Source organism: Strix aluco, chromosome 11, assembly GCF_031877795.1.
Source record: "Strix aluco isolate bStrAlu1 chromosome 11, bStrAlu1.hap1, whole genome shotgun sequence".
In the NCBI taxonomy this organism is placed as follows: Eukaryota; Metazoa; Chordata; class Aves; order Strigiformes; family Strigidae; genus Strix; species Strix aluco.
This window is the reverse complement of record NC_133941.1, coordinates 20306154-20325007: the sequence shown is the minus strand read 5'-3', so window position 1 is coordinate 20325007 and position 18854 is coordinate 20306154. Positions and strand designations below refer to the sequence as shown.

The window sequence follows — 18854 nt, the reverse complement described above, 5'->3', positions numbered from 1 at the left end:
TTTGCTCTACTGATCCACGCTGGTGTTTCACCTTAATTGCTAATGCAGACTGTGTTGTAAACCAGATCAGGCTTTGTTTCTGTATTTACTGACTCTGCTGTAAATAAACTAATGAAGCTGTTTGATACTTAGGTTTTGCTGTTGCTCGTAAAATAAGTAACATTTTAATACATGTTTAGTTTTATGAATCTATTTCATGCTTAAAAAGACTATATAATATTCTGAAAATAAATACCAGAGCAAACATTAAGCAAATATGTCTTGATACCAAGATCTGTGTGGTTATGTAGTGGTATAATCTGGTTTATACAGAGCTCCACACTTGCTCGGCTGCTTTGTGTACCCAAATCATTATGGATGTCTGTCTGCTACAGAACACTGCAACATGGAGCATTGTAGACATGCTGTTCCCAAATTTAATGAGCTAGAATATGCCTTGACATATAACTGTAATTGGTAGTGCTTAAAAAAAAGTTTAAAATTCAACTATATCAAGGCAATAAGCATTTACTAGTAGTGAAGAGCAATACCGACATGTTACCATAGTCCAGGATAGTGAGAACACAGAATTAGGTGTGGAATTCAAAATAAAGGTTAATGTACAATATTCTGTCTCCAATAATGACCATAAAGCAGATGCTTTGGGAAGACTGAGAATGGGACAAATGTATGATTCCTGTCTCATCCTGTCTCCAACTATTCTTCCATTCTCCAGCTATTTCCAGCTCAGCACTTCTGTACCTACTGTGCTTTGTCTGTTTGACAACCTGTAATGGATCTCTTCCAAGAAATACAATTACTTAACCAGTCTTCCCTTGAAACCACAAGTAAAATTGCTGCTGCATCCACTGTGTTCTCAGGCCTGCAGTTGAATGGGCTGACTACGCATTGCTTACAAACTTTTGTTTGTCTGGTTTGTACCTGGTACGTGCTAGCTTCATTTGATGGCTCCTTGCTCTTGTACTGGAGCAGTTGATCCCCGGACCCGTGCTGACTATGCAGCTTATAATTTTGTGGGTATTTCCTATATTTCTCCTTAACCATCTCTTGGTGATGGTTAGTTCACTTGGTGAGTTCTAGCCTACTCAGTGTTGCTTATATAGAAGCCATTCCTTACCTTTGACTTTATTACCTTTCTCTGATCCTTTTCTAAATATGCCATATGCAATTATGCCAGCTACATGAAGGGCTTGGAAATCAATAGTGTGTTTAATATCTCGGTGAGCCATGGATTTATAGTGGCATCATGATGTCTCTTGTTTTCTCTTTCTCTCATTACTCTCTACATTTGAGTTTCCTTTTTACTGCTGCTGGGTGCTAAGCCGGTGTTTTCACTGAACTGCTTATTATTACTCCTGAGTCTTGCTCCTGAGTGGTGGTGGTGAGGTCATGCTTCATTCTATCATCTTCAAATATCATCTTTTCCATGGATATCTCTTTTCATGTAACAATGTTGAATTTCTTTCATTATTTTAGCATTTTTTAACTTTTTGCAGTCATTCCTCATTGGCACCTAGAAATCTTTGTCGTCATTTCACATTTGTCTATCTTTTGCAAGTATATTAAATTGAATAAGTTCCTGCACAGGCCCTTTGCAAAACTCGCACCAGTGGGCTCCCTCTGCATCAAGAACTGACCATTTATTCTTATGCTGTTTCTTACCTTTTATTTGATTTTTGTCTCTGCTGTCACCTCTTAATCTGTGGCACCTTAGTTTCCTTAAAAACCTTTCAGAAATTTTAGTAGGTTGTTTGGCCCAGTATCTACCTCTTTCATACACTTCATGATTCCTTCAGAGTACTCAAAGAGAATTGTAAGGTAAAAACATCATGACTTTTACAGAAGCCGTGGCCAGTATTACCAGAGCAATTGTATTTATCTAGATATCCATTAATTTTGTATTTCTCATTTCTCTAATACAGGCATAAGGCCAGCAAGTCTTTAGCTCCCTGACCACCCTAAAATCTTTTTTAAAGAATAATATTGTATTTGCCACAGATGAGATAGGATAATGTTAATTGAATGAAATGTGAGTTATGATGGTTCTGCTTGTAATACAATTCTCATGTTCCATCTGAATGAGTTTAATGTAATAAGACATCTGTAAAGCTTTCAATAATTATCAGTTTGACTTATATTTAAACTTTAAGAAATGTATATAACTAGTTGCTACAAATTGAATATCTTTAATTCTATTTTAAAACTAAAGCTAAGCTTTGCTTCATAAATGTTTTTAAAAAGCAGAAAGTTTGTGATAAAAGATATACTTGTACTGTATTTGAATAGTGAATGGCTTGCTCAGCTTCAAAAAAAAAAAAAAAAAAAAACCCCAACAAAAAAGCCTGTATTAATTTAGATTTGCATTTTGTGCACTATTCAATTAAAATCTGAAATAGTTGAAAAGTTGCAAAGGTTCCCTATGGTTAATATGCTTCATGTTTATATTAATAAAACTATGAAGTTATAGGTATATATAAATTTGTGTATATACTGTACCTAAGTTTTTGATAAGAGTATTTAAATAAAGTAATGAATACATACATATATTCCTTCTTCATGAAACTAGGAGTACTTGTGGTTGCTAAATGTTAATAAACATTTTTTTTGTCTGAAACTTTTTGGAAATTCTAATACAAATTTGCTTGCATAATTTTATATAGCCTTTTTAGTTTTCCTACACTTGAAGTATAATGTAAAATTAGTAGTATGATGTATGGTGCTATTTCTTGCATTCATTTGTTTTTCTCCTTGGAAGTGATGATACTTTCTCCCAACTAACAAAGACTTATCAAGAAAAAAGTGCTGAAAAATAAAGAATTTAAATAAAAGCAGTAAAGTGCCCTATAGTATTATCTTATCCTATAGTTATTTGGATCTGTTTCTAGGCATAAGACATAATTAAAAAAATTGCATAGCTCAAATAGTATAGAGTACTTTAGATTGCTTAAAGCAACTTTTGTTCTACTTTGAAGCAGAATATAGCTAATTGGTATTAGCTATGCAGAGGGATAGTCTAAATTAATAATTTAAAAATCCTGGAATGCTACTTTTCATGCCTGTTCTACTTGATGAACAAATCTAATAAAAAGGTTACATCACATTTTATGTGCCTTCTAAAATAATATGGGCTAAACACAGGTAAAACATAAATACTAATGGATCAGTTGTATTAATGCACATCCTCTTGCCTAGATCCTAAGACCTTTGACAAAAGGTAATTTATTGCCTATGTTACTAATAAGCTAAAATCTTCTTTGAAAGAGTTGTGATAGTTGAGGTACAAGCTGAGAAGCAAATATTATAATACACCTTGGCAGGACACTGCAAACATAATACGAGGAAGATTTGAAACTCAGTTTGTGATTTTCATGTCCAATTAGAAATTAGAAGAAGAAACATCTGTATCTCTGGTAGATGTGGAAGAACCTTGTGGAAGTATTTTTCTAATCTTACCCTTTTACTCTTTTCTCTAATGTGTCTATTTTTGTCTGCTGCTGTGGTAGTAGATGTATAGCTGGATGGATTTTTTGGCCTTGTCCACTTTGAGCATGACATTGATTTGTATGTTAGTCATTTTGCAAGTTGGATCACTTTAGAATATAGAAGCTTTTTCAGGTCAGTTTTCTTCAACTTAGGCTGCTCACCCAAGGATGAGTCCCTCATCAGTCCAGGTTATATATCAGACTGATATCTAGTGCTGAGGTGAGTGCTCTTTGCTCCTAGTATTATGGTTTTTTACTACATCAATAACAGGATACTTACCTACACTAAAATCCTATTTCCACTTTATAGATGTAGCTTAAATATTCCAAACTCTCCAACTGTTCTAAGAAACAGTTTCCCTACACAAATAAGGAAGAGTTTCCGTATATACTCATTAACAATGATTACTTCACTGAAAATAAGGATGAAAGTAGTTGTCTTCTGCTTCATGATCTTCTTCAGTTTCATGATCATGTGTTTCATGATCGTGTTCTGCTTCGTGGTATTCTTCTGGTGTTAAAAATCGTCGAAACACTGGTATTCTTAGCTGAGTTGACTTGTTGACACTAACATTTTGTTCGCCGTAATAAATAGCTCGAATGTGAGGGAAGCAAAAGAATGCATATGTGCTTATTGGATTTGTGAGCTTATTTTGGTCCACCCGTATGTAGGTTAATTGGTTGATGTTCATTGGATCAATAGATGGACACATCAAAGTAACATTTACGACTGAAAGAGAGAGAAAAGTATTAATTAAAATACAGGAAATAGTTACATTTAAGACCAATGAAAAGTGAAACTTAGGTTTTGAAATTTCAAAAGGATAATATTTTTGCATTGCACAGGATTAATGTAATCCTTCCCTGTGCTTTAAATGGGTTTTCTAAATGACAGTGATAATTTTAGGATTTGCCAAGTATAATGTTGTGGGGTAAAGAAAAAAAAAAATTACTATCTCACTGTGATTTGTAATTACTATTTTATGTGAATGGAATATTTGAATAATTCCTTTTCTCTGTATGTGTTTATCAATTGCCTAATCAGAAGCAATTTTCAAAAGGCTTTAGCTTGTTATAAGAAAAACTGGTGTTACCTTTTACAAAAATTTAACTTTTACAAAGGTGCAAAAATAAAATCCTTTCTAATTTAACCGGTTTAGTCTCAACTAACCAAGGATGTGTTTACACTGCATCTTCAAGAAGATGGGATGATACTCTTCCTGCACTGGAAGCTGATCAGAAGCTACATAGCTGCATTTGCTCCTGAGAAGTACAGTGTGTATGAACTCTGGGTCAGTGCCACATAAACTGGTTTGTTCAGGATGCTAATAGCTCAAGCTCACCTCTCTACAAAAAAGGATGTCAGAGTAACTCTTGAACAACATGTAAATTTAGATGACTGCTGGATTCTATGCTTGGTTCTATGACCTAACTGAGAAGCTGTAAAGTGGCAGGTCCTCAAAATGAAAGACACAACAAAAGAGATGTTTCTGATAGTTTTTTGGATGTAGGCTAAAAGTTCTGAATTCTGGATGTTAAGGAAAATGTGCCGAACTCACCCCCCTCCCACAACCAATGTCAAAATCCACTAAGTTTTTTGCTTTTAAAGAATTGCAACTGTCAACATACTTTCAATGTCATTGTCTTCAATATACAAATGCTGCAAACTTCTTGGAATATAGAATACTTGTTTCAATTTGTTATGTCCAAGATTAAGTTCTAGAAGGTTGGGCAGGTTAAAGGTGTTGCGTGGAATGTTCTGCAGGTTATTGTGGGACATTCTTAGAGCAATGATTTTTGGAAGTCTGTTGAAATAGTTTTCTGGAATATAAGAAATGGAGTTGTTTTCAAGAGAGAGATACATAAGTGATGATGGTAGATCAGGAGGCATAGTCTGTAATTTATTGTTGCATAAATTGAGCTGCATTAAATTTTTCATGTTTGAAAAGGGTTTTCCTTTGAGTACTGAGTCGTCAAGAAGGTTATTGCAAAGGTCAAGCATGGTTATGTTAGGTAATCCTTCCAGTGAATTTCCAGATAACCGAGAAATTTGATTGGAACCAAGGAGGAGTCTCTCAAGAGAGCTGGGGAGGGGGAATGGAACTTCTTCCAATTCATTATGTTGTAAATGAAGTTGCACTAAGTTTGAAAGCTTGGCAAAAACACCATGGTCAATCATATGAAATTTAATTTTGTTGTGGCTGAGGTTAATTTCTCTTAAAAAGGTAACATTAGTGAATGGTCCTGCAGGCACAGCTTCAATATCGTTGTTTTGCAGATAAAGTTGTTGGACATGATTGGGGATATTTGGTATTGTCTTAAGTTTGCGATGATCACAGTACATTGATAATGGAAAAGCTGGTGGACAGAAGCATTCTCTGGCGCACTCAACAGGAAAAGGGAAGCGAGGAACTTCAGCTTGTGTATTTGGATTAAAATAATATGGATATTGATGATTTGGCTCCCCATCATACTCATCCTCAAAATCATAGTCTTCATATTGACAAAAGACCATAGCAGCCCAGAGGAGGTGCAAGATTGATAGCTGGCTCAGAATCCCCATATTTAAACTTGTGTGTTGTATCCTGTTGATGAGAAGGAAAAATAAGTTTATTAGTCATGAAGTAAATAACAAGTTTAAGTTTTAAGAAGAAGCAATTTAAAGTAAGTAGAATAACACATTTTTTTGGCAACACTGTCACTGACATGATTAGCAAAACCAAGTTTTAATCTGCATCTTCCAAGAAAACAACCATAATCAAGTTCACTTTCTTTAAAATAAACACGTTTTCTTGTCTGAGTTCAGACAAGGAACAGTTTTCTACCTGTTCTATGCCTGTTACCGAAGGATATCATAACAGTTGGGAGTATAAAACCCCCCCAGTCTTCATTCCTTTCTCATTTTAACTTATTACAGAGAAGTTGCAAAAGGACTTCATGTAAAAAGCAATATGGTCTGTGGTTTGTATTGGAGATTTGAGGTGTTGCATTCTTTCCAGTGTAATTGGTTAAGCATCAGCTTTGCAAGTCATTTTCAAGTGGGTGTAGATGAAATTTCTGAGCAACATTCTTCCTCAGACCTTTGGAAACACATAGATAGCCTTATTAAACTCTGTCGAGATGAAAACTTCTTTTTTTTAATTAGTTATTCTCAGTATGGACTTGCACTGCACAAATGGTGCATGGTCAATATCATAGAATCACAGAAGTGGTGTTTGGAAGGAACTTCTGGCGACCGTGTAGTCCAGCCTGGTGTTCCAAGTGCTTCCATCTCCAACAGTAGATCAGCCTAGACTTTGTCTGGGTGAACTTTGGAAATCTTAAAGGGTGAAATTGCAACATCTCTTTAAATAACTGTTAGTGTTGTACTATACTCCTTGTGAAGAAATTTGCTGGTCTTGCGAAGCATCCAAGCCATGGCTTCTGTATATTGTTCTTGTTTTAAAACAAAGTTATTTTTTGTTAACTAAAGTGAGGTAATTGCAGGATTGTTTTTATAAATAGAACAGTGAAATAGATTACTTTGAAATATTGTATTTTATGTAAAATAGAAATTTACATGGAATGAGTGATTGTATGTTCTGTGGCATTTTGTTGTTTTTCTATTTTCTGCATAACACGGCTGCCTTAGTAAAATGCATTACTGGTGATGAAAAATTAATTTTTATGTTCCCATCATTTAATTAAATACAATTCAACCAATGTGTACTGCATGTCATGTAAAATCCTCATTGATAAAAAGTTATAGTCTTCCTATGTTTCTGTAATCTTATATTTCTTTATAGACATGGATTAATTTACCTTCAAAGTACCTTTCTGAGGTGAAACACTCATGTTGTGAAAGACAAAGAGTTTTGCATGTCAAATTTCTGATGCCTCAAAACCAGACTAACATTTTAGAGCACTTTATGCAGTCAGAGGAACCCTGTTATTTGGCAGAATTAGAGTTGTGAATCATGTCAAGCTGTTCAACTTAAACACAGATGAGTCAAAATGTAACATTGCAGATCAAAGCACATAAATCATGGAAAATTTTAAGAGACTTTGCTCAGTATAGTATGGGAGCCCTGAGGCAGAGGAAAGCAGATATTCTCAGGGTTCTTTATAATGACATTCATGTTCCTTAATCAGGGGTCTCTCTTTGTTTACTTGATGCTCTTAGTATTTTTTTACCAAACACAATTAATCAGTAACAATGGAGATGAGACTTACAAATGTTAATTTCCTATGCTTCGTAGTGGTGATTGATGCCTAGTGCATGATGTATTCTACAAATTGAATGAGAGAGAATCCTAAGGAAACTAGTAACGAAATCATGGAATTATTTCATCCTTGTAATCTTCCTGCATTGCATGCAGCCCCTGTGTGACAATGGCTGGGTAAAATAATTTGTGGTATTGTCTAACTTGCATTTCTAACTTTGTATCATTTGTATTTGAATGCTCACTTAATCAAATTTCATATTGATTAAAATCTTAAAACCAGGTTTGAATGGAGTCAGTTGTTTGGAACCCTGCTCTAGCTAGGTCCTCAGCAAAGCCAGGGTCTCCATATATCTACAGCATCATCAGATGTCTGAGCTAATCTAATTAAATAGCTGAAATTTGTCTCTACAGAGAGCAGCACTACTACTAGGTGTCACAAAACTTCCAATTAATAATTTCAGTTCTCAGTGCCACAACAGTCCTTAGAAACCAGGAGGAACAACTCGAGAAAGTCCTCGCTTTGAGGAAAAAGCTTTCTTTGGCCTTCATGCAGTTGATCCACTTGCCATGTAGGCAATGTGAAGAGAACCATCATCACATCAGACGGAATGATAAGTAATAAGTACCAAAGTCTCTCTCTGGTTTTATGGAGAGAGAGAGGAGCTGGTATTTGGGGGATTTTCTTTTTTTTTTTTTTTTTTTTTTTTTTTTTTTGTACCTTGACTGTAGTTTAGTGCATTTTTGGTAGAATATTAATTGTCCTGCCAGGCTTTCAGGTCATGTATTACAGCACTGAGGTAGTAACACTTCTTCATGAAATATTTCTAAGAACTTAAATAGCTTTAAAGCAAAAAATCATGTCAGGTGAAATTTGATAATGGGAGAAGCAAGTCAGATGCACACAATACGATAAACTGCGTATTTTCAAAGTTGAAAGAAAATAGAAAATCTTAGAAGCATGATTCTCTAGCATCTGTAATAAACTCAAAGCTTAGTAACTGTATTTGTAAGCAGTTTACTAGCTGAAAGCTAAAAATTATATAACATGCATGAATCACTCTTAACTGCAAAAATAATGCAATCAGTTCCTTTTATTCCTGCTTACCAAGAAAACTTACTCTTTGGAAGTCTGTGAAGTTCAAGTTGTAGAGGGCAGCAAGTTATTGTGCTGGTGAAATCATCTGAGAAGTAGCCTAACACAGCTGGAGGAACAAAAGATCTCTAAGCCATATTTTGTGGTGAGGAGCCTTGTGGGAAGGCAAAGCAAAATAATAGCCTTAGCCCCTCTTCTGATTTGCCAGTAAGGAAAAAAAAAAAAAGTTTTGTGCCACATCATCAGTTACTGTGGATGTTGTGTCATGTCTGTGAAGCGATTTCTCCTTTTGTTAAAATCACTTCAAAATTATTTGCAACATTCTTTCAGTGTTACCAGTTCCCATTTAAAAAAATTGAGAGAATAAGACTTCAAAAAATATTACAGAGGTCATGAGTTTATAGTGCAGTTTGAACTAGAGTGATTAAGTTATGCAAAGGATTTGTCCTCTGGAGGATGAAGTTAAACAGTAGAAACCTAACCTTATCAAGATTGAGGGAAAGCATGTACTATAGCAAAGCTCTCATGAATATCTTCCGGTTTATACATTTTTTTCCTTCACAATCCATATTTCCTGTTTCTTTCCTGCAAAGTCGTTGTGCTATACAGTGCTGTTGGTAAGGCGGTGTACTTCTCGGTGGTGTTTTAAAGCTGTAGTTCAGGATTCACAGTAAGTTTCCAACGTGTTTTTGCTAAGTTTTGTAGAAAGAGCATAAATCTTCTAACGAAAAAGACAAGCATGATGTGAGATATAAACCATTTTACTGAAGAAAAATGTTTTTCAGCTTTTAAGAGGGAGGAAAAAAAAAAAGGCATGGTTATCTGCTTTTGCTGCTATGTGGTACTTAAATACCGGTGACACATGCAAAAGATGGAGAAAAATGACATTTTTTTGTTGAATAATTGTATGATTTATCAAAACCATTTAATTCTGCTTCAGGTCTAGTAAAACAATTTTACACTGTTTCAAAATCTATTTACAAGGAAGAATCTGGTTCTTAAAAAAGCACAAGTGCCTTAGAGGTATCATATATGAGAAAATAATGCAATAGTGAGTTTTACTTCTTATTTTGTCTTTGAGCTTCCTGAAGCTGATGATTTGCTTGACCTTTTCAAGTTTCTTCTGTAATAGGACAAGAACATTGTGTAAGAAGATAAATCATGCCTGATTCTAACATCTGGGATATAAAGAAAAGCACTAGAAGTCATGACCAAAATCATGTTGTAGGAATTGGCAATACTGGAACTAAAATAAAGCAGTCGTATTTATGTAGAGAATACAGAACACAAGGGAGAGGTTGAAAGAGTAAAATTAAAACTACATAATCTTTTATTAGCAGTACTGTAAATAATTGACTAGTGATGTACCACTAAACCCAAATAATACTAAACAACAAAATTAATCGATTTTTAAAATAACTAGAATACATTCATAATAATAAATGAAAAAAAAACCCAAGTTCCATATGACAGTTAGGAAAATGTTATTTGTTAGTACAAAGTTTGGGAGTTTTTTAAGCACAAGACAGAGAACATGTTGCAAATTTTTGGAAGGTCTGTTAATAGTTCTAAATAAAACATATGCAAAAATGAAAACTGTTTTCTCTAAAGATAAAAATTGGACCAAATTAGAATTTTTATTTTCTACCTGATATTTTTCTATTGTTTTCTATTACTGATTGTGTCTCAAATTCTTTTAAGTTATCAGGAGACTTAAAATGTCAGGATGCATTTAAAAATCCAGGGTGGCAAAGGAGTCTGTCCTTTTGAAAAATTGTGGCAAAGCTCTTGATTTAAAGAATATTTAGCTGCAGAAGATGATTCAGATCTAGCCATGGGATATATTAAGACTCAGTTCCCTTTCTGTTGCATGAGCTATCTTGGATACAAACAAGTCTATACTTTGTGATCTTGGTCAAGCTGTGTGGTTTGATCTTCTCTTGGTTTTCATTTGAGGTGTGGTAGGAATTTCCTTACAAGGAGAATAATGAGAGGATTAAATTTAACATCATTAACGTAAGACTACTTCTTTCAAAGGCTGTGACAAATTTATTAAGTTTTCAACATGTTTTGGTTTTCAGTTTTAAAAAGTTTCATAAGGACTTATTTTTACAGTTGAATTTGTGAATTTTTTTCATCATTTTATTTATGCAGTTGTGATGCAAAACAACATGTATATCCAGTTAGAAATCAGAGTTGGCTTGAAGCTGATTTATTTCCTTAAGCCAAACTTGTATGGATCGTCTTTGTAAATTAAAATGTTTGAAATTTTGCCATCTTCATTAACAGCATTCAACTTGTGAGACTTGTTAGCTTTTTCAACTTTGGTTCTGAACTGAAGGATTAAGAAAGGAGACTGTTCTAATTCTGTGATATTTAGGTTTGTTTAGCTAGTTTAGCTGTTTAGCTAACAGTCAACTTAAAAAGTTTGAAATTTCCAAATTTTAGCCAAAATATTTATAGAATAAGTAGAATGAGTGGCACTGAGGTGAGCTTTCTTCCCTGTCCCTTCTGTCCCCGCCCCTCCCCCCCAAGCAAAAAACGCAACAAACCCAATCCAAACTTATAATGGTCCATGTGAAGCCTAGAGAAAGGGGAAAAAAAAGTGTATATTGTTCATAGAAGATTACAGGAAATCAAATAGAGCTGTGTAAGTTAAAACTTGGACCTGTCTCGGAAGCATGATCTTGCTAGAATTAGGAAGTTCTTCAACTAAGGTCTGGCCCTGCTCTCAAGTATCTGAAGAAAAGCCTCAAGCTCCAAATCTTAAGATTCTCAGTTGACAACTTTGAAGGAATTCTGTGTTTTCGATACGAATTGGTGATGTTAGTTTGCTACTCCAAGTGACTGCACAGTAGAAAAGAGAATGCATGATCAAATGTAATGAGGAAGTTTGAATGTTGTAATTTGGTTCCTCATAAAGCCTGTGGGTTTCTGAAGTAAGAAACAGCCTTAGGCGTGTATCATCTAGACTGGGCTGCACTTCAAAGTCAGACTGTAGGCACAGAAACTCTTTGCATCCTAATTTCTAGGTCCTAACTGGCAGTCGACAAACACTGTCAGCAGACCACCTGCAGCCTGGATGAGTCTCAAATGTGATCTGCAAAAGCACTTCTTATTTGTGCTTGCCATCAACAAAAGTAACTGATTATCAAGATTGTAGTGGCTGTTGGATTTATTTATCCTGTGCCAGCACTAATCTGAAAATTCAGTTACTGAAGTGTAGAGCTCTCAGCAAATCAAGACACTGAATTGCTTGATCTTGCAGAGCCCAGAGCACTCAGTCATAGCTCTTACAGACTTTGTGTTATTCCGCTCTTCAGTGGAAAGTCATTCTAGGAGCATGTCCCTGTGCAAATACGCATTTTTAATGGTTGTGGAAAAGGGGCCATCAGGTCATATCAACAATCCTGCAGAGCTGAGACAAGACCCAATCTGTTTAAAGAAGTAAAAGAAGACAGAGCTGTGCCATGTGTGGGGCTGACTGTTGCCTCTGACCTGAACCTTGCTGTGTGGTCTCTATTTATTTCCCATTTAGTAGGTGGTATTACAGATCAGAACCTTGGCAACCCTCATCTTGCACAGCCTGTTTTATATGTGTTGCTTTGTTTTGCTAGGAGCTACTAGGAAGAACATGTTAAGCAACTGAAAACAGTTGAGTTTACAAAAAGTATTTTTGTAAAATAAAAAAGATTTGCTAGACTGTAGATGTTGCATATATTGATCAAATGGTGCTCTGAACTAGCTTTCTTCATTGACTCTTCTAATCAAAAGCAGGTTGCAGTTGCTGGTTATTTTTATTAGTCTGTTATAACTTGATTATGCATGCTACAACCATGATTTTAAAGAGGAAATTAAAGATGGTTTTGTGTAGGTTTTATGGCTGTGTTTCAAGAATGTGCTTTTCAGGTGACTGTGCAGTCCTAAAAGAATGAAAAAAAACAAAATTGTCTTACAGCTTTCCTAGCAAACGCTATAGGTTAATGAGTGTCCTAAGCCCTGTGATGGGTTCATTGCGTGCTTATTATTGTTCTGAAATACAAATATGTCTCTTCCTCTCATCCATGCTGTGGGGTATGGAGGATTTTTTTCTCTATATCTTTTCCATCTCCTCCACTTACGTGGATTTGTAGATTCTGAGTTGAATAACTGTCCCTTTCTTTTTGTTCTCCTTTCCTCCTAAGCATTCAACTTATTGAATTTGTTGATTATTTCTCACATTCTTCTTTCTCTGTATTTCTGTATTTTTCTTATTCTGTATTTTTAAACTGTATACTTTGTGTTTTATTTTTTAAAAAAGCCACAACTTTGAAGCATATTACTAGTTAACAAATGCAACTACGTTTGGCTCTCAAAGATGGATCCCAGTATAGAACAAATGACTGAGAAAGAGCAAGAGCTTACTGATCTTGTAACATGGGAATTAACATAATCCTATAGGCAATTGTTGAGTAACTTCTATTAAACAGTAATAGACTGAATTTTTAGAGCCAATTTCACTAGAAACATCTATGCATCTAGAAGCAATACATTAGGAAGCCCTCATGAGATGATTGGTTAAACATGTGCATGAACATGTATGATGAACAATTTGTATTGCAATTTCTTTCTTTTGCTTCGAGAGCAAAAGCTGAGTATCGAGTCTCCTTGCATGTTCAGATTTGTAATACTGAAGCTTTATGAATGTAAGGGTGGGTGTGAGTTTTTTTGCTATGACAATATCAGTTTACAGTAATGGATAATTGACCTTGAAAGACTAGTAGAAGAGGAGATCTGTAACTTTTTTTCTGAATTGATTGCTGTGTTAGAAACCTTAAGAGATTGTAATACTATATTGGGAGAGGTTACTTTTTTATTATATATGGATTTTACTTTCTACAGCAGAGGCATTTAAACAGTCCTCATTGTATAATGTTTCTACTGCCACAATAACAAGTAATCATAAACAACTGATACTGAAATAATAAAATGAGTTTAAAATTAATGTAAGCAATAGTATCTGTAGCAAATAAGATCTGGCTACTCTACCAGGAGTGTTGTATGAAATTATAAATCTCTTCTGAGGAGAGTCACTGTTGTCAGCTGACACTTACACATTTAGTGATCGAACAATTTGTTTAACAAATATACCTTGCTTTATACTTTGTATGCTTATACAGCCTACTTGGGTTGTTCCAAGACAGATGTCTTTGGGCTGTATTTTCCTCCCACATGTAGTTCTGGGATACTGCCTGCTTAATTTAAGATTTTTATATCTGAGAATAAACCAGTATAAAATGGGAGTGACTGCCTGTTTTTGCAACCACTGTTTATTGATTGGGACAGGTATATTCATTTTCTTAGGCAGCATTAGCAATTGAACCTCAAACTTTAACAATAGCCCTTATTTTGCCTGACTTGTTCTATATAAAATTATATAGATGTAGTATATATACTACTATATGTCATATATAGTATATGACAGGTGCCTTGCACTCATTAATAAACAAAATAATAAACATTGCGAATCAAACTAAAAGAACATACAGTGGTTTTTAATGAAGGAAAATGAGAAAGGTAATATAGTTGGATGTAGCATGCAGAGATCCTTGAGCAGTACCTGTCCAAGTGGGTAAGTCCAAGCAGAGCAGTACTCTTTGTACTTGTCCTTATTGCTTCTGTAATAATTTTTTCAGTGTTATTTATTTGAGATGGCGTAAAATGACACTTTTTATAATTACCATTTTTAAAAAGTATTAGTGTCTCTTTCAGTTCCTTCACATCTTAGGCATGACCCTTATGTCTTTAAAAGAATAATCAGCAAAATCTGAGGACTATCTTAATATGGGAAGTTGACTAGAAGTTTGCTGCTCGCTGGGAGAGCTTTCTTAGCATCCACTTTATCTAACTTGGTTCCTTGAGTCCATTCCAAAGCAGGCAGTTCTACTCATTTATTTCAAACGGAACTGCTAACTTCAATGCTCTGAGCTGATAGTTACCTAAAAGAGATAATGTAAATTCTACCCTACCTTAATAATTTATATTAATACCTTATTAGCTTATTTTGTTCATTCATAGCTATGGACTTCATGCATTTTTGTTAAAAGAACTAGAAAACATGGCTGCAACTTCAGATTGTTCCCATGTTTGTATTCAATCTGCGAATCATGTTTATAGCAAAAAAAAAAAAAAAAGCTTTTTTTTTTTCTTTAGGCACTTTCAGGCAAGGATAAAGAGTAGTTGCCTAAGTTATCTGCCAAAGAATTCCTGAATGATCATGCATAGGAAAATGTTTTGCATTAGCAGAAATTTTCCCCTTGTACGTGATGGAAAGTGCTTCCCATTTATTCTTTTCAGTGTGTTTAAGAGTGAAGGTCCTTACTTGTTTTTACAATGACTGTAAAATGTGTTTCTTTTCATGGTAGATGTATTTGTTTGAACATTTCCAGAGAAATAGATAATAGATAAAACTGTCCTGTCTTGTGGTGCAGAGGATTTTGCCAGGCAGCCTTTCAGCTCTCTCCAATAGTCTGGAAACTGTAGATCATCCTTAAACTGGTTCTTAATTTTTATTATCCCTCTTTCTTCTAAAGAATAAATCCTCTCATTTTAGCACAAGAACTTGTAATGCTGGCATCACACCCAGCATTACACTTATGGCCTGCAGTACATTTTTTTTCTGCAGTCAGAATCTCTGACTTGGAAACTTTAGTAGAAACACCAAGTTGTATTACACGTCATTCATCTGTACCCTGGCATATTATCTTATAGGGAAAGATGCGATCCCTGTACCCTTTATTTCCTTCAGTTACTCTCCATTTTGATCTCCATTTTTTTTGGAATTTCTTTAAGTAATATTAACTCTGGTTTGGGAGAAATATTTGTCCATGCACCTATATTCTGCCTGACATATAAAACAGATGTGTCATTTGATTATGGCAAGTAATTAAATTGAAGTGTTTTTCTACTGTTTGAATAATTAGTGAGTTACAGCTGCTTCTTGGCAGAGCTGAGACAGGGTCTTCTAGTTGTTTTATCCAAGCACTCTGTGGCAGCAAGTCTTCTGTTTCTTCTATCATTAGCCATTCTGAGATTCTTAAAAGGCCTTATGGCTGCTTCTGGTGAGGACTTGAGCATGGTTCACACTTAAAACAGCATTCATGTTAGCAGCCATTTCATTAGGGAGGGTGAATTGATCTAGGCATTAGTTACAGATCTTCTGTGGTAATCAAACAAGTGTCCTTGTTGCCTTGTGTCATGCTTCTGACACCTGACTCTTGCCTTGTTCTATCACTTTTTGAGAGTGGAGGTAATGCCTTTAACTATTTGTAGCCAAAATATAAACATCCATAATGCTTTCTTTTTAAACAATAAAGAAAATATCTAACTGGGTCTTAGGGGATGGCATGAAAGTAGTGCTTTGAGTGATTAGGTTGAACTCTATCAGAATCGAGCCAATCGTAGTAGCTGCCTTTAAAAATGTTAATATTCTATATGACTGCAAGACAGCTGTCCAAAACTCCCTTCACATCTTTGCCAAGCACGGGGCTTATTGCTGTCACCTCTAAATAAGTCTCTATGTTACAAAAGCAGTCACAGATGTGTGTAATTGTTTACAACTGCTAATGGGTGAACTAGGTGGTAGATTTACCCACAAGGGAATGTTTGAGTGGAAAGGTACTCCTTAGAAAGACAGAAAAGTTACTTTATGAATCAATTGCACATCTAACAGATGTGTTTTCCATGCTCACATTTTCTCCTCTTCTCAGGTTCCTGTGCATTCTGATTTTGGGAGGGAACTCTTGCAGTGGGAAGCATGTGTTACCCTTTCTGTTCTAAGTGCAAAGCACAAGAAGCAGCAGTATGCATCTATAACACACAGGTGTTGCTAAGGCAAAGCATTCCTGAAACAGGAGTAACAAAATACTGCCTTTAGATATGTGTGCTCCAGTGGAACGCGATCAAGGAAAACATCACAAGGATTTTTGGTTAGTATGGTAAGAAACCCTTTGTGTTTTTTAATGTTCGCTGTGTTTATGTCTTTATCATAAATAGTGATACAAGGTTTTTACAGAGAGTAACTACTTCTTTTTCTTCCATCTATTAGATGGAAACAGTAAGAAGAATTTGAAGATTGGTTTTAAATCAGACTTAGCTTCTACTTTTCTGAAATAAAAGATCGTGGGTTTGACTTTTAGAAATTCAATCTAACTGCACTTTATTTAGCTTTGAACAGCAATATTGTTCTAGGAAGACTTCTTCATCAAGAATATTTTTTTTTTCAGTAAGAGCCAAAATACCAAGGGATTGTAGTATCCACACATAATTTCCTACAGATTTCCCCTTGATTGTGGTCTCAAGGAGAAGAGATGGTGGCCCATTGACCTCATACTAGCTTACTCTGTTTTGTGTTCTGAAGAGTTTATTGCTATATTGTATAGGTAAATGCTAATTGTTAACTGATCCTGACATGACAAATAAGGAATCTCTTGCCATGTTGCTTAAGAACAACCCTTTATGGGGTCTGGCTATGATAGTGGTAGTTGGAGGTTTGAAGTGTATTTTCTTCTGCATGGCATCACAACAGAATTTCTTTGTATCAAATGTGCCAAATTTACAGGCCATTATATAAGAGCATAATTTGTCAGGTAGAACATAAACCCGTTAACTTTACTACCCAATTTAGGTAGATGTTTGTATGGAACATAGCTTCTAAAAGTACTCTAATTCTTTCTTCTCAAAATTTATCATATTATGTGAAGATTCTGCTAGTTGTTATTATAGGACAGTATTATGCAGTTGGTGAATTAGGGGGCGAAGTATTATACTGTTGTAGTGACATTTACTACTACTGTATCTCTGAAAGTTATTTGACTTTCTTTTTCTATGTTAGTCATGTTATAAATGGAGTTAAATAAAAGTTCTTTGCCCTGTGAAATCTAGTATTTGAGGAAATAGAAAATATTGAAAATAATAATTTACAGGAGGGTAACATCTAAATGGAAAATCTATGCATAAGCTTAAAATATAAATGAAAAATATGCATTCCAAAAAGCAAAGTAAGCTTTCATGAAATTATTAATTTCTATCTACTAAACAGTAACTGTTTTCTTGAGCAAGTAATAGTTATGCTGCATCACAGTACTGCTGCTGGAGAACTGAATAGACAGTTGCTTTTATTATTCTTGCAGTATACTAGGTGGTTATATCACTTCCTGGATCTCAACATCTACCCATCAGGTTAATTTATAAGTGGCTCCTTCACTTTCTTCATGCTAAAAAATTAGGCCCTATTACTGACCCATGAGTCACTCATTCAGTCTGTTCCTTGTTTCAGCCTGTAGCATGGAAAGAAGACAGCAGACAGAGCTGACAGACAAATAATAGCATGGGGTCTGGATGTTCTTCTTGGTGGCTTAAATAGGATATAAATTTTGGTAAAATGATATCTTTTAGAATGGCAGGCCAATTTTCTTTTCCACAGATGAGAAACAAAGGAGTTAAGGTATTCTGTGAAGTGTGTTTCTGGAAGGAAAATATTTTCATTGGTCTTTATATCTAAAAAGAACTTGGAAATAACATCGGCTGAACAATTAAGAGGCAAGTGCATGCTTGTGTCGGTGACTTGCTCCCTCTGTGTCCCTCAGGAAATTTTACGTCCTTTGGCACCCAGTCAGCTAGAGATTTTTTCCATGCTTAACAGAGAATGTAACTCCTTAAGTTACTGCCAATGTAATTGTGAAGAGAGCATATTAATTTTAGTGTTGCTCCCCTTGCCTCTGATAGAAACCTTTGTATAGGTGATGGATAGTACATGTGTATTGAATCTGGTGTAGGAAACATCCTGCATGAGATGCATAGATGGTCTGTATATATGCAGCTAGTCTAATGCATCCAGGCTTGTTAAATGTACTGCTTATGCACAGGGAGTTTGTGGCAAGAGTTAGCTGTGTGGGGAAATGTGTGGGATTCTCATCAAAACTGCATCCACAGTGCTGCTGTTCCAGAAATCTCAGAGTCTTCAAATTTCTCCTGGACAAGAATTGGAGCCAGAAAAAGTGTTCATGCATAGGAAAACCTGGCTGTATGGTATTC

The 18854-nt window shown here is 35.1% G+C and overlaps 2 protein-coding genes across 4 annotated transcripts in view; one reads left to right on the top strand and one right to left on the bottom strand.

Annotated features, from left to right (window-relative positions):
- Positions 1-18854, top strand: part of CENPP (centromere protein P) — a 148030-nt gene that overhangs the window by 37748 nt on the left and 91428 nt on the right. The gene's annotated exons all lie outside the window — the stretch shown is intronic.
- OMD (osteomodulin) lies at positions 1852-6061 on the bottom strand. Its single transcript, XM_074836586.1, has 2 exons — positions 5112-6061; positions 1852-4212 (listed from the first exon to the last, which is right to left on the bottom strand). The coding sequence occupies exons 1-2, from the start codon at positions 6043-6045 to the stop codon at positions 3893-3895; spliced, it is 1254 nt and encodes a 417-aa protein (XP_074692687.1). The 5' UTR covers positions 6046-6061; the 3' UTR covers positions 1852-3892.

Bases quoted from the DNA above. Each gene is read 5' to 3' on its own strand.
- OMD (XM_074836586.1), bottom strand. From the start codon at position 6,045: ATGGGGATTCTGAGCCAGCTATCAATCTTGCACCTCCTCTGGGCTGCT. The intron at 4,213-5,111 runs GTATGTTGACAG...TCTCTCTTTCAG, and splicing joins TGAAGACAATGACATTGAAA to TCGTAAATGTTACTTTGATG.